We start from the raw sequence: 13628 nt of genomic DNA, 5'->3' as shown, positions 1-13628 counted from the left end.
TCTTTTCACTCGCGTCTTCCGGCTCTCAAATGTTTAAATTGGTGAGGGTTAAATGAGTTTAGTTTAAACACAGATAGCAACATTGTGTGCTGTTCAGGTTTTACCTCCGCTCAAGCACTATCAACACTCGGTGCATATGGCACTCGCATTGAACAAATTTTACAAAGAGTGACTGTTTACTGTCCACTTTTCTTTTCTTTTTTTTTGGTCATCGCTGTTGTAATGTATTGGTAAGCCAGAATGCGTATCCACAGACAGACACATTAGCCGAACTCGGTCTGTCTGTTGTAACCCCTCAAGCACTCGATTCTCCTGACTCCCTTCCGTGAGAAGTCCCCATATAAGGAATTACAACCTTGTTGACATCACTCAGGCCGATATGAGTCCTGTGAGGATTTGGAAGAAAATTTTTGGAATAGAAATAATCTTTGGCCATGTTTAGCATGACAATCCAACTCTTTAACAGAGTAAGTCTGAATACATGAAATAGCATTATACCTCTAGAAATGTATTGACTGATGAAACATGGAAAAAATGAACACACCATTGCGACAAGATATGGTTTGTGTGTTTTACAAGCCATCTCAAGGTATTTAGTGACAAAGTATATGAATAATACAGTGCTACTTGACAACCTGTTTAATGTCTTAGCATAAGTCCTAAATCTCTTGCTCGTAAAGCCTGGATTTAACAATTAAAAAATACATTAAAACAGCAATATTGTGAAATATTATTACAATTTAAAATAGCTTTTCTAATATGCTGATTTGATGACCAAGAAACATTTCTGATTATTATGTGTTGAAAATGGTTGTTTAAAATTGTTGTGGAAACCACAATACTTTAAATTTCCTGGATTTTTTTAATAGAAAGTTAAATGAACAGAATTTATTTGCATTTATTGTCACTGTCACTTTTAAAAAATCTAATGCATCCTTGATGAATGAAAGTATTACTCTCTTTTTCTCTTCCTGTTTTAATCTTACCAAAAAAATATAAAGCAGAACAACTGTTTTTAACACTTTTAATATAATCATGTTTCTTGAGAAGCAAATCAGCATATTAGAATGATTTCTGAAGTGTCGTGACACTGAAGACTGAAAATTCAGCTTTGATCACATATATTCACATAGAATATATCAATTTTAAATTGTAATACTCTTTCACAATATTACTGCATTTTTGATTAAATAAATCCAGCCTTGGTGAGTAGAAGAGACATATTTCAATTGTACAATTACAATTGTAATTTTTCCAAACTTTTGGTAGGTACTGTATTTTCTGCCTTATTCTATGATCTTTTTTTACATTGTATAAAATCCATGAGGACTTAATGCTTTTAATGCTTAGTGTTTGTAGTACATAAACCAATCATAAAATTTAAAAAAATATATTATATTGGTTATTGTTCAACGGTGTATTTGATTTCTTATTAAAAGCAAATTGATTTCAAGTTAAAAGCAAGAGATGAGGGGGAAAAATATCCATCAATTCTGTTCCCCTCTCTTCTGAAATGATAGCTATGCCCCTGAAATGCAGAAACCATTTTTTTTTTTTTTAATCGGCGTAAGGTCGTAAACGGCTTAAGCATGAACTGGCCGGAACAGGCAGTTTTTTGGCTCTTAAACCGATTTCGCATTGCATGTAAATGCATTAGCCTGCTTATTGAAGTGCACATGTGTGATATGTGACTGAAACGCATCCTTAATGCAGATTTAAATGCATCCAGACAGGGAGAGCATTTTGCAGGAAAGGAAGAAGGAAATATATCGAAAACGCAGATACTTTTAAAATAGTAAAAATGTGTTCTCATCTTTCGTGCAGCAGAAGTAGAAGTGGTTCAGACACAATGCTGCATCTGTAACTGCATGAGAGAATAACATGAGCCGTAAGTTTCTTGCTTACATTTAACATTACAACTGACATAATACATGGAATATTCTGAGTCAGACACACAAATGATAATTTTTTAATGTCACTACAGGGAAATAACCCAATTTATTATTAAAGTCATGTAAACACAGTTTACTTGCATTGTCATTTTACTGGTCTGCATGTAAATGAAAGTCGTGCTCTTCCTCTGAGGTAAATACTTCCAGAATTATTCCTCACTGCGTCTCAAAACGATGTACATGAATTTGACTAAGTTTGAATAGTTTTTCCGAGCTGATGTGGGCATACACTCTACATTGCACTGATCGCCTCTGAATTTACCTTTGAATAGTGTGCGTGGTCCGTGGGTGTGGCCGCATTAATGGATAATGAGGTGACTCGTGAACGAATGACATCTCTCTCTTTTCAAACTGATTACATAAACAGAATATATATTTTCGATTTGACTTGTATTATTTAAAACCTGATCTTTCAGCGTTTCTTTGGACATATGTCTCATGTTTGTGTGATTAGGATTCTCTAAGTTACAGTTCATTTTCTGAGGACTATCAGAATGAACTTCATTCAGATAGCAGATTGCAGGTCGCGCATCATGTTAGTTTTCTTTTGCACTGATAAGAAAAAAGCAAGTAAAGTCGCAGACGACTTTACTGACTCCAGAGTGACAAGTTGGAATTGGGACAGTCCTGGATGACTTGGTGCAGAGAACACAAAAAGACAACAGGAACACTTCAAATATTTATTAGAACAATGAATGGAACAACAATGAATTGAACATGATTTATTATAAGAAAAATAAACAAAATGGAATGGGGAGGTGGTGGGGGCTGTTAGGGTGTTGGGGCATCAACTATTTACAATGCTTTTCTCAACCCTTTTTTGACCTGGCCCAACAATTTTTGGTCCAACTTGTGTGGTGACTTTAATGGAGTGATTCATCAACACAGTTTCACTGAGGATTTATAACCAACACCAAACCCAGGATAGAGCGGTTTAGTGAATGTGGTCTGGACTGTGTGGATGAGGCTCATTATGTTTCTGTAGATGTTGTAGAAAGACAGAGCTCCTGCACTGTGATCCACACACACTCCTATTCTACTGCTGATGGGCTTTACTGGGAGTTCGGTCTCTATGTTATTGTCCCAGAATGAGTATCTGGAGGGAGAGCAGATCAAACTCCAGGACTGATTATTACGTCCAAACAAACACTCAACACCTGATCCCTTCCTGCTGATGCTCTTATATGACACTGATATAGACACATCACCACTCCACTCAATCTCCCAGTAACAACATCCACACACACTCTCTCTACACAACACCTGAGACCAATAATTAAATCTGTCTGGATGATCAGGATACCGCTGGACTGTGTTAGTGAATGTAATCACTCTGTTCCACTCAGACAGACAAAGGTCTTCATTCACTGTGTTTAGATCCAGAGTGAGCTGATGGGAATCTGATGGAGAAAAACACATCAGAATCAGGAATTACAAATCTTTTTTTTTTTTTTTTAATGTAGCTGAACTCTTCAAGTTCAATATATTATCAGTGTCTCAGTACAGTTTACCTGATATCCTGTGCAAATCATCATTTACATGATGAACTATAAAGCTCTTCTGTCATGTTTTCTTTCACATTCTACAAGAAGAAAACAATCACACTATGATTTTTCTGCTTGTTTTCTTAGTGACTTACATTGTAGGAAGTTGCTCCTGGTCCAGGGAACAATGTTGACAAAAGTGACTGTGGAAATCAACAGACATTAAGAGTGTGATTATCATGTCAAGAGAAAATGATCCCTGCATCCGTTCCTAAGACATTTCTAATATGATCTTCTACATGATATGAGATGATGGAGGATCATTTCTGAGAGCAGATGAATCTCCAGGACTTTACCTCTGCCAGAGATCTTCTTCGGCTCCTTGAGTTTGTCATTCACATCTGTAGATTCAGGAGGAGCTGAGAGAGACTGGAAACTCTACAGAAAACAGAAATCAAAGCTCATCACCTCCACACTTCAGACAATAACCTGCACTACTGTCAGATTTGAGCAGCTCTTGTTGATCTTTAGTAACTCTCCTCAATCCAGCACTTTCACAGCATCAGCTTCATTCTTCTCATGTTCATTATATCATGTTAGAGCTATAAGTTATCATTTGTCACTTGCATGAACTTTGTAGAAAAACACTTGATCAAACATCTAGCAATAAAATTAAGGTAACAGATCAAATGTATCAATGGAGTCGCATGACAGGGTTGAGTAGATTTGATCAGGACAAGGCAACAAATAAATTGAACATCATTTAAAACTTTAAGTCAAAGACTGTAAAACAATAAGTAAAGAGATGATGGGAAATCATGCTGGGTGAAACTGGTACTAACAAGTTCATGGATTTCATATTGTTATTAAAAAGTTTAAATATTAGTTAAGTTTTGAGCTTGCCAAATGTTTTGGGACGCCTGCCTTTATGTGTACATGAACTTTAATGACTACCCATTCTTACTCCATAGGGATTAATATGGAGTTGGCCCACCCTTTGCAGCTATAACAGCCTCAACTCTTCTGGGAAGGCTTTCCACAAGATTTAGAAGTGTGTTTATGGGAACTTTTGGCCATTCTTCTAGAAATGCATTTCTGAGATCAGGCAGAGATGTTGGATGAGAAGGCCTGGCTCACAGTCTCCGCTCTAATTCATCCCAAAAGTGTTTTATCGGGTTGACGTCAGGACTCTGTGCAGGCCAGTCAAGTTCCTCCACACCAAACTCGCTCATCCATGTCTTTATGGACCTTGCTTTGTGCACTGGTGCGCAGTCATGTTGGAACAGGAAGGGGCCATCCCCAAACTGTTCCCCCAAAGTTGGGAGCATGAAATTGTCCAAAATGTCTTGGTATGCTGAAGCATTAAGAGTTCCTTTAACTGTAACTAAGAGGCCATGTCCAACCCCTGAAAAACAACCCCACACCATAATCCCCCCTTCACCAAACTTTACACTTGGCACAATGCAGTCAGGCAAGTACCGTTCCCCTGGAAACCACTAAACCCAGACAGAGAAGCGTGATTCGTCACTCCAAAGAACACGGCTCCACTGCTCTAGAGTCAGTGGCTCGTGCTTTACACCACTGCATCTGACGCTTTGCATTACACTTTGTGATGTAAGGCTTGGATGCAGCTGCTCGGCCATGGAAACCCATTTCATGAAGCTTTCTATGCACTGTTCTTGAGCTAATCTGAAGGAAGTTTGCAGGTCTGTAGCTATTGATTCTGCAGAAAGTTGGCGACTTCTCCGCGCTGTGAGCCTCAGCATGCTCTGTTCCCGCTGTGATTTTACATGGCCTACCACTTCATGGCTGAGTTGCTGTTGTTCCCACTTGCTTCTACTTCATGATACTACTAACAGTTGACTGTGGAATATTTAGTAGTGAGGAAATTTCACAAATGGACTTACTGCACAGGTGGCAACCTATCACGGTACCACGCTTGAATTCACTGAGCTCCTGAGAGAGACCTGTTCTTTCACAATTGTTTGTAGAAGCAGTCTGCATGCCTAGGTGCTTGATTTTATACCCCTGTGGCCATGGAAGTGATTGGAACACCTAAATTCAGTGATTTGGAGGGGTGTCCCAATACTTTTGGCAATAATAGTGTATCTTTCAGCAGAGATGGAAACTCGAGTCTGCAACTTGGACTCGAGTCGCAAAAATAAACAACTTGACTTGGACTTGTGAGCGACTAACCCGAGACTTGTCTTGGACTCGTTAACTATTAACTCGAGACTTGACTTGGACTCGTAAGCTACTGACCCAAAACTTGACTCAGACTCCTGAGCTACTAACCCAAGACTTGACTCGGACTCGTGAGCTACTAACCCGAGACTTGACTCGGACCCGTGAGCTACTAACCCGAGACTTGACTCGGACTTGACTTAACCCGAGACTTGACTCGGACTTGTGAGCTACTAACCCGAGACTTGACTCGGACTCGTGAGCTACTAACCCGAGACTTGACTCGGACTTGTGAGCTACTAACCCGAGACACTTGACGGCACGAAACACCACATTTTACTATCCATTCATTCCCAAATATGTGCTGCTGCAGTGAATATCACAAATAATCTCTAAACATACCGAGCACTTGATGCATCTAAAGGCACGAAAACTAGAAGACTTGTTAAATTAGCAACAAATAATAACAATATAGCCAAGCCTTACCTTGTGATAAACTTTGTCATTTCATTTCAAAAAGCAATCATTTAATCCGAAGGGATATCCAGATTTACCATGTTAAATTGTATTTGGATTGAACGAGCACTTCCATGTGCATTTTACGACCCTGTCTGTCCGACTCATTTCCACAGATCAGTTTAAGTGGCAGTGTTTTTATACATTATATATATATATATATATATATATATATATATATATATATATATATATTATACTTAATATATATGTTATATATTAGACAACATTTTCCAGCATTGCTTGATCTACAGCAAATTACGGCAACTCGTATAGCTCAAAATACACAGCACTTTTTTCCTTGCGGTGGTTCTAAGGGGTATATGTGATGAGCAGGGCGGGCGAGAACCGTGAGGGAATGGCGCGAGGCCGGTGACGCAAGTGATAATGAGCCTCGAATCTCTCACGGAGGAGCTCCGGAAGCATAAAAGGAGGAGCGAAGACAGTGAAGGATGAGAGAGGACCAGGCCTGGACTTTATTTTATGTTTTGTTATGTTTGTGTGGCTGGCAGTTGTCCATGAGGAACTGCCAGCATTTTACTTTCATTTTTTTCTTTGTTTGTTTTATATTAAAGCTATGTTTAACGTTTGCCGGTTCCCGCCTCCTCCTTCCCGTTTCAACAAACTACGTTACATTGGTGTTGAAACCCGGGAGAAAGGAGGGACATGCTGTCAGAGAGTCCTCGCTGCTGAGGGGGATTGCGGTGCTGTGGAGGTTGGGCAGCACTGGAGTGTGAAGACTGCGAGTGGCTGCCCGAGACGGTGGTGCTGGAGCGATTTATCAACAGGTAGGACGGAGAGCTCTCTGCTGTGCTCTTGGGATGAAGTGGGGTATTACAGATGCCTTCTGTACGAGAGGGAGCAAAGGAGTCGCCGCCGTTCGCCGCAGCCTGCTGCGGTCCGCCATGAAGGGGAGGAGCAGGGAACAGGGGACTCGCTGCCAGCTGCCCTCAGTCGGAGGGGCTGGAGGAGGATCGCGGCGTCCAGTACCATCGCATGGCACCGCCAGGAAGAGCCTCTCGGCTGGCTGAGGACCGAGCAGCAGTGTGTCCAAGAACCGGGACCAAGAATTTTTTTTTCCCTCTCTCGTTCTGTCGCTCCCTGTGCTTCTGTCTCCTTTTCGCTTGTCTTGTCTGTCCTTACCCCCCAGGTGCTGCCACCGAGACAGGCCCCGGGGGGAGTAGAGCACAGTCTCGGGAGTACCCCCTGGCCTGCAATGGGGGTATGTGAAGAGAAGGGCGGGCGAGAGCCGTGAGGGAACGGCGCGAGGTTGGTGACGCGAGTGATAATGAGCATCAGCTGTGAGTCGCACTGGTCTCGAATCTCTCATGGAGGAGGTCTGGAAGCATAAAAGGAGGAGCAACGAGAGAGGACCAGGCCTGGACTTTATTTTATGTTTGTTATGTTTGTGCGGCCGGCAGTTGTCCGTGAGGAACTGGCGGCATTTTACTTTCTGTTCTTTGTTTGTTTTATATTAAAGCTATGTTGAACGTTCACCGGTTCCCGCCTCCTCCTTCCCGTATCAACAAACTACGTTACAGTATAATTTTGTATAAAGTTATAGTAGTATTTTGTGTGCTTTCTGTTTTGATATTTAAGTACACTGTTAATTACAATAACAACTAGCTGGAAAAAAAAATTGGCCTATTAATAAAAATAGAACAAAGACTTGACTTAAGACTTGGACCTCAAAGATTTGAGACTTGACGTAGCCTTGACTTGACTTGGACCTCAGAGACTTGAGACTTGACTTGGACCTCAAAGACTTGTGACTTGAAATGGACCTCAAAGACTTGAGACTTGACTTGGACTTGACCGCAGGGACTTGTGAACATGTCTGTTTCTCAGTGAAGATCCTCTCACTGTCCTCCACTGCTGCAGAGCTCTGTTAGGACACACATCACAATCACACAGTGTATTCAGTGAGTCTGACTGAGACTTCTCAAACTTCTCTTCTTCTCCAGACTCACCTTATGAAACTCCACAGCCTCTCTCAGCTGTAGTTAATGAATTTACATGACACAAAAGACCTATTTCAGTATCATAAAAGCAAAACTGATACAGATTTAAAGTTTCACACTGAGTGTTTCTGTTATGTAACCTGTTTTATCTGTAAAAACAACAACAACAACTAATTACTGGATGATTACATTGAGTATTTCTCTGAATAATTGCCTTCAATTATAAAATGTTGATCAGGAGTCAGTCATTGAGAAATATTACAAACTTATGACGAAGATAGGCATCACTGGTACATAAAAAATGATTAGTTATTATTAGTAATAATAAATTATTATTATTATTAGAGGGGTATCCCTGTCAGTCCATTCACCACGGGGCCCAGTGCAATCATATCGGTTGTATCTCCCTATTGGATGACCCTGACTGCTTCTATACTCCTTGATCTTTATCTTCTTCCTTTCTTATTTACTGATGCACTGCCACCAAACTTGCTAACATAAACCAAAAACACAGGCAAAAAAGCAACAATAATTCAGCTTTACAGAAAAATCTATCCCCTAAAGGGGCTTTGTCATTTATGTATAACACATTTTCAAAATGTGCATTAAAAATGCCAAAAACTTTACAATGATACATATAAATTCAATTTTATTGGCCGAAGGGGGTGTCATATGATAATACTAAAATGTTTTTTTTTTTTTTTTAAATGCAATTTTCATTGCATTATTTTTAAATGATGAAACACCATAGAGGGATATGTTGCTTCATCAAAGCCAGTTTCACAGTAGATAAATATGTTTACAGTGCATTTTCACCATATTTTCTGTTAAGTTCGGCATGGAGCATAAACAAGCTCAGCAGTTAAAGTCCACTTGCAGCTACTGTTCACTTCTGTGAGGTCTGCAGTGTGAATGATTTTACCTGATCATGTGGGTGCCAATATAAACATTATTTCAGTGTCCAGTTTAATGTTCATACCTGTTTCTCTGTCCTCTGTGCTGCAGCTAATACAGTGTCGTGGTTTTTATGTTCATCCATCATACAAAACACACATAAATACTTCTGATCGGTGCGGCAGAAAATCTCAAGGAGTTTATCATGTTGGTGGCAGATCATCTCCTGCAGTCGTCCAGTGGCTTCAGTCACTTTATGTGGCTTACGTGAGTGAAATTCCTCATGACGGTCAAAATGAGTTTGACAGTAAGACTCCAGACACACCAGACAGGACTTGACGGCTTTGTGTTTTCTTCCAGTACAGACGTCACACTGCACATCTCCAGCTCCAGCGTAACAGTCAGCAGTAAGTGTAGTCTTCTTCAGTTTCTCCACCATTTCAGCCAGAATGGTGTTTTTAGCTAAAGCAGGTCTTGGACTGAAGGTCTGTCTGCACTGAGGGCAGCTGTAGACTCTCGTCTGATCCTCCTGATCCCAGCGGCCTGTAATACAGATCTTACAGTAACTGTGTCCACAGGGAATGGTCACTGGATCCTTCAGGAGATCCAGACACACTGGACACATGAACTCATCCTGAGAAATTCTGGCTTCTGCCATTTTACAGCATGAACACAGAGACTCAAACACACAACAGCTCAACTACACTTCAGTTTCAGTTTCCCTGAACTCATGTGAGTCTTGCTTCCCACTTCTGTTTTTGAGTGATGTGTGCAAAAGTCATAGACCATAAATCCCTTAGGGGTTAATTTTTAGTTGGTGCATTTCCAAAACAGCCAAAGTAAAAAAGGCCCATAGACATCTAAAAACAAACAAACAAACAAACAAACATGTAATAAAGAAATAAGTTGCAATATGGAATTAATTGTGCAGGGCTTTCACTGTCAGTTACCAACTGAAGAGCATAAATCCTTCTGTGTTTGTGTGCGAGTGTGCTGCTGTTCACTGCTAAAAATAGTTTTTGCCATTACCAAGAACAAGCTATGCAGCTGCTTGAATCCAGGTGCAGAAGCTGTGGGTTTACCACAATCACACAAGTGGTTTGCGGTTGATTGCTGTTGTGAGACTTACAAACAGCATTGAACACGCATAAGCCAGTACAACTTGAAATATATTATTATTATTATCATAAACTTTGGTAAGTGTACACTACGAATGATTTCATTGTAACTAACAGTGCAAACGTGATGTAACTAAGAGATTTGTTGCATAAAACGGGAGATTTGGCACTAGTCCAGAACTCAGTCAATGATAAACTTTTGCTGTTTGATTGACAGCTTCAGCAAGTGTAAAGGAAGCGTTCTTTCATCACTTTATATAATTTAATCACCATTTAAATAACAGATTATTTTCATCCTACTAAAAGAAACAGTTGACGTATTTTTTTTATCAATCTTTTTTTGTTAAAGGGTGAGAGACCTTTGTATAACTGAAAAACTATTTTTTACTATGACTTTTTTTAAACTGTTAAAGCAAATAGCCTCATAATGCGGTTGTGTTTCGGACAACCTCAGTTTAAGTCACAACTCAGGGACTTTTTGCTATATATATTTACATTTTTCAGAGGAACTGAGAAATGTCAGGGGAACCACAACCTCAAATAAGAGTCATGTAGTGTGTTTCCATGACTGATTAGAGAACATGAAAGAAAAACTTTTAGTAAATAAATCTAAACAAATTATAAAGAATATGCCTGCATAAATGTAGTCTCCAAGAGTAAGTGATACAGAGTAATATGTAGCCTATCATATCATACACAGTTTAAAACATTTAAATAAACATATACAAAAAGTATTCTCCACGCTTCATAATATTAAGGTTGAAACACTGTAGTCTCATGAACTGTTTTTAATACATCTTTAGTAGCTTTTGGGGCTTTTAAAGTGTTAATTGAAAGTGTTAAAACAAAGTGAAAATAAAGTGCCAGTTTGGGGTTAAAGGAATAGTTCACCCATAATTGAAAATTTGATGTTACCCCCAGGGCATCCAAGATGTAGGTGACTTTGTTGCGCTCTGACAACTACAGTGATGTATATACTTCAATGAGTGCGAGACATCACTGTCGTTGTCAGAGCGCGATCAGACCTCACTAAACGATTGCTGAACCCATTTGGACATTAGAGGTGTAATAGAGGTAAAAAAATGATATAAATACTGTTCGGTTTCTCGCACAAACCGATCGTTTCGTGTCTTAGGACATAAATGTGTTATCACGAGCCGCAGGGTTTAATGTGTATTCGTCTGTGCATGTTTATTGACTCTTATAAATTGTGTTACCATTCACTCCCATTATTTGACTGACAGACGGCAACGGTTGGAGTTAAAAATCATCATTTGTGTTCTACTGAAGAAACAAAGTCACCTACATCTTGGATGCCCTGGGGGTAAGCAGATAAACATAACATTTTCATTTTTGGGTGAACAATCCTTTTAAGGAAGCAAAATTTTACCATGGTAAGTATACAAAACTAGCATGAACTGTTAATCAAACATATGGAAACTGTACCTGATGAATAGAATTAGCATTACCTGTATGCAAATCCTTCCCAGCAAACACACAGTACAAGTTACATAATGTATTTGTACTTTTTTGGTAATGTAATGACTTACTACTTGACAATAGTTATGTTGCATGCCCGTAATTTTTTTTGCACTTTATACTGAAGTGATCTACAGCGTGCATCACCGCATTTGGCTGCAATTGAAGAGTGTCCATTATGACCAAAGTGTAACGGCTGACAGGAAAGGGAAGTGAACTTTTTCTTGTGCATATTTCAAAATAAAAGTCATTGCATCAGAAAAACAGAGAATTAGGTTTGTTTCTTTAGGCAGGAACACACCAAGCCAACGGTCGGCCGACTAAGTTTTCTCAGTGTGTTTCGCACCGTTGGTTGAAGTTGGTCCTTGTCGTCGGTCCATTGATCATTCTGATTGGCTGTTCAGCTACTGCCACCTGCTGGTTTGGAAAGGCATTTCATCTCACGCAGGCGCAGAACGGACGTGCTACTTGGCTGTCCAGCATCGGTTTGGTGTGTCAGGGCAACTTTGGACAGAGATGCTACCGACGTGAGCCAACACCGCAGTCTGCTTTCATCACCACTAGATCGTTGGCATCAGTTTGGTGTGTACCTGCCTTTTAACTGCACACTCTGCAACCCAATCAAAACCACCAGTTAAAAACACTGATCTAAGAATAACATTATAATCTCACCTACATCATCATCAATCTCTATATCCTAATTTATTGTTAATGTAATTCATTTTCCAGGAGCTCTTTGCTTCTACCTTCAGTTAAACTGCTAACAGTGATTGTAATTAATTACCTAAAGTATATTATTTGCTAACTACATTCTTTAAATTGTAATGTTGACATCCATTTTCTGTAAAGCTGCTTTGAAATGATATGTATCGTGAAAAGCGCTATACAAATAAATTTGAATTGAATTGAATTGAATTATAATAAACAGAGGTAAGGCTCAACCCATTTAGGTTGGTCAATCAACATTCAGTTGTCCTAAATGGAAGTTCCCTTTTTAGCCTTTCAAGTCTAAGTACACTTGAACTGTTGACAAGCTTTAGCCAGAGCTCTAAAATCTCAGTTGGGGTGCCCCAATGCTCCAATTAAAACTGGACTTTAGCACATTACTAACCTGAATGCAGATATGTGGCAACAATTAATCTATTAGAGTTAATAATTTCAGAGAGTCAGGATAAATTCAGATATAATTAAAAGCTGCAGGAAAACAGTGAACATTGGGCGACATGCATGGAAGCGAGTAACTACAGGAGAATTATGGTAAAGACATTTCAAAGTGTTACACTTCCTGCTGCCAACAGGTGGCGCTTTGACTGTAACTGAATATTGCCATGTAGATGTCTTCAGGCCAGGGCTGCGTTCCACTCCAGTTTTAGACACGCACACTCTAACTTCCCTAAACACTTCCCCTCGGGAGAATCCTTGCCGCCATTCTGAAGTGTGTTCCACTTCGTGAAGTGGACGAGGGAAGTTTATATGGACAGACCCTCGCTCCCTCATATGTCTACTTCATATGTACACTTCAGGCAGCTCCATAACCCACAATGCAACACGATTGTGACGCCACCGCATATTACATTTAATTTACCCCACCACAAACAACTCTATGATATAATAATTATTTTTTAAATATTTAAAATACACATATATACATATAGAATGCTGCATTAAACAGTTTTGTAAGGGGAAAAAATTTAAATAATAAATCAACTCCATAGCAGATTCCAAGTGATCAAGGACTTAGGATGTTCCAATTCAGCCCATTGCAAAGGTTCCGCCAGTAGTGGGCACTCAATGATGTACGTCCGAGTCACGAGACTGAGGGAAGTTAGTGAGGGAAGGTCATAAAAAAACGAACTGGAACGCAGCCCAGGACTATTATCAAACATGAAGTTTGGAGCAGATCGGACATTGTATGCCTGAGTAACAACAACTTCTTGTTTGGTGGCGTTAATCGCAAACATTAGCACCTAGCCAAGTGTTGCATGATTTAACGTGTTTCTAGCATATTTGGTACTTCGTGGCATATTTAAATGTGTTTCT

General features: G+C 39.6%; 1 protein-coding gene across 1 annotated transcript; it reads right to left on the bottom strand.

Annotated features, from left to right (window-relative positions):
• Nucleotides 1–2618: 2618 nt before the first annotated feature.
• On the bottom strand, nt 2619–9848 carry LOC125245263 (E3 ubiquitin/ISG15 ligase TRIM25-like). Its single transcript, XM_048155800.1, has 5 exons — nt 9077–9848; nt 7824–8021; nt 3793–3874; nt 3592–3639; nt 2619–3352 (listed from the first exon to the last, which is right to left on the bottom strand). Exons 1-5 carry the CDS (start codon nt 9647–9649, stop codon nt 2832–2834), a joined length of 1422 nt encoding a protein of 473 aa, XP_048011757.1. The 5' UTR covers nt 9650–9848; the 3' UTR covers nt 2619–2831.
• Between the last annotated feature and the right edge of the window lie 3780 nt (nt 9849–13628).

Source organism: Megalobrama amblycephala, linkage group LG14, assembly GCF_018812025.1.
Source record: "Megalobrama amblycephala isolate DHTTF-2021 linkage group LG14, ASM1881202v1, whole genome shotgun sequence".
Classification (NCBI taxonomy): Eukaryota; Metazoa; Chordata; class Actinopteri; order Cypriniformes; family Xenocyprididae; genus Megalobrama; species Megalobrama amblycephala.
The sequence above is the reverse complement of the archived record's forward strand: the minus strand, read 5'-3'. Positions and strand labels throughout refer to the sequence as shown.

Bases quoted from the DNA above. Each gene is read 5' to 3' on its own strand.
- LOC125245263 (XM_048155800.1), bottom strand. From the start codon at position 9,649: ATGGCAGAAGCCAGAATTTCTCAGGATGAGTTCATGTGTCCAGTGTGT. The intron at 3,640-3,792 runs GTAAAGTCCTGG...TGATTTCCACAG, and splicing joins GAAGAAGATCTCTGGCAGAG to TCACTTTTGTCAACATTGTT. The intron at 3,353-3,591 runs GTAAGTCACTAA...TTTCTCCATCAG, and splicing joins CAGGAGCAACTTCCTACAAT to ATTCCCATCAGCTCACTCTG.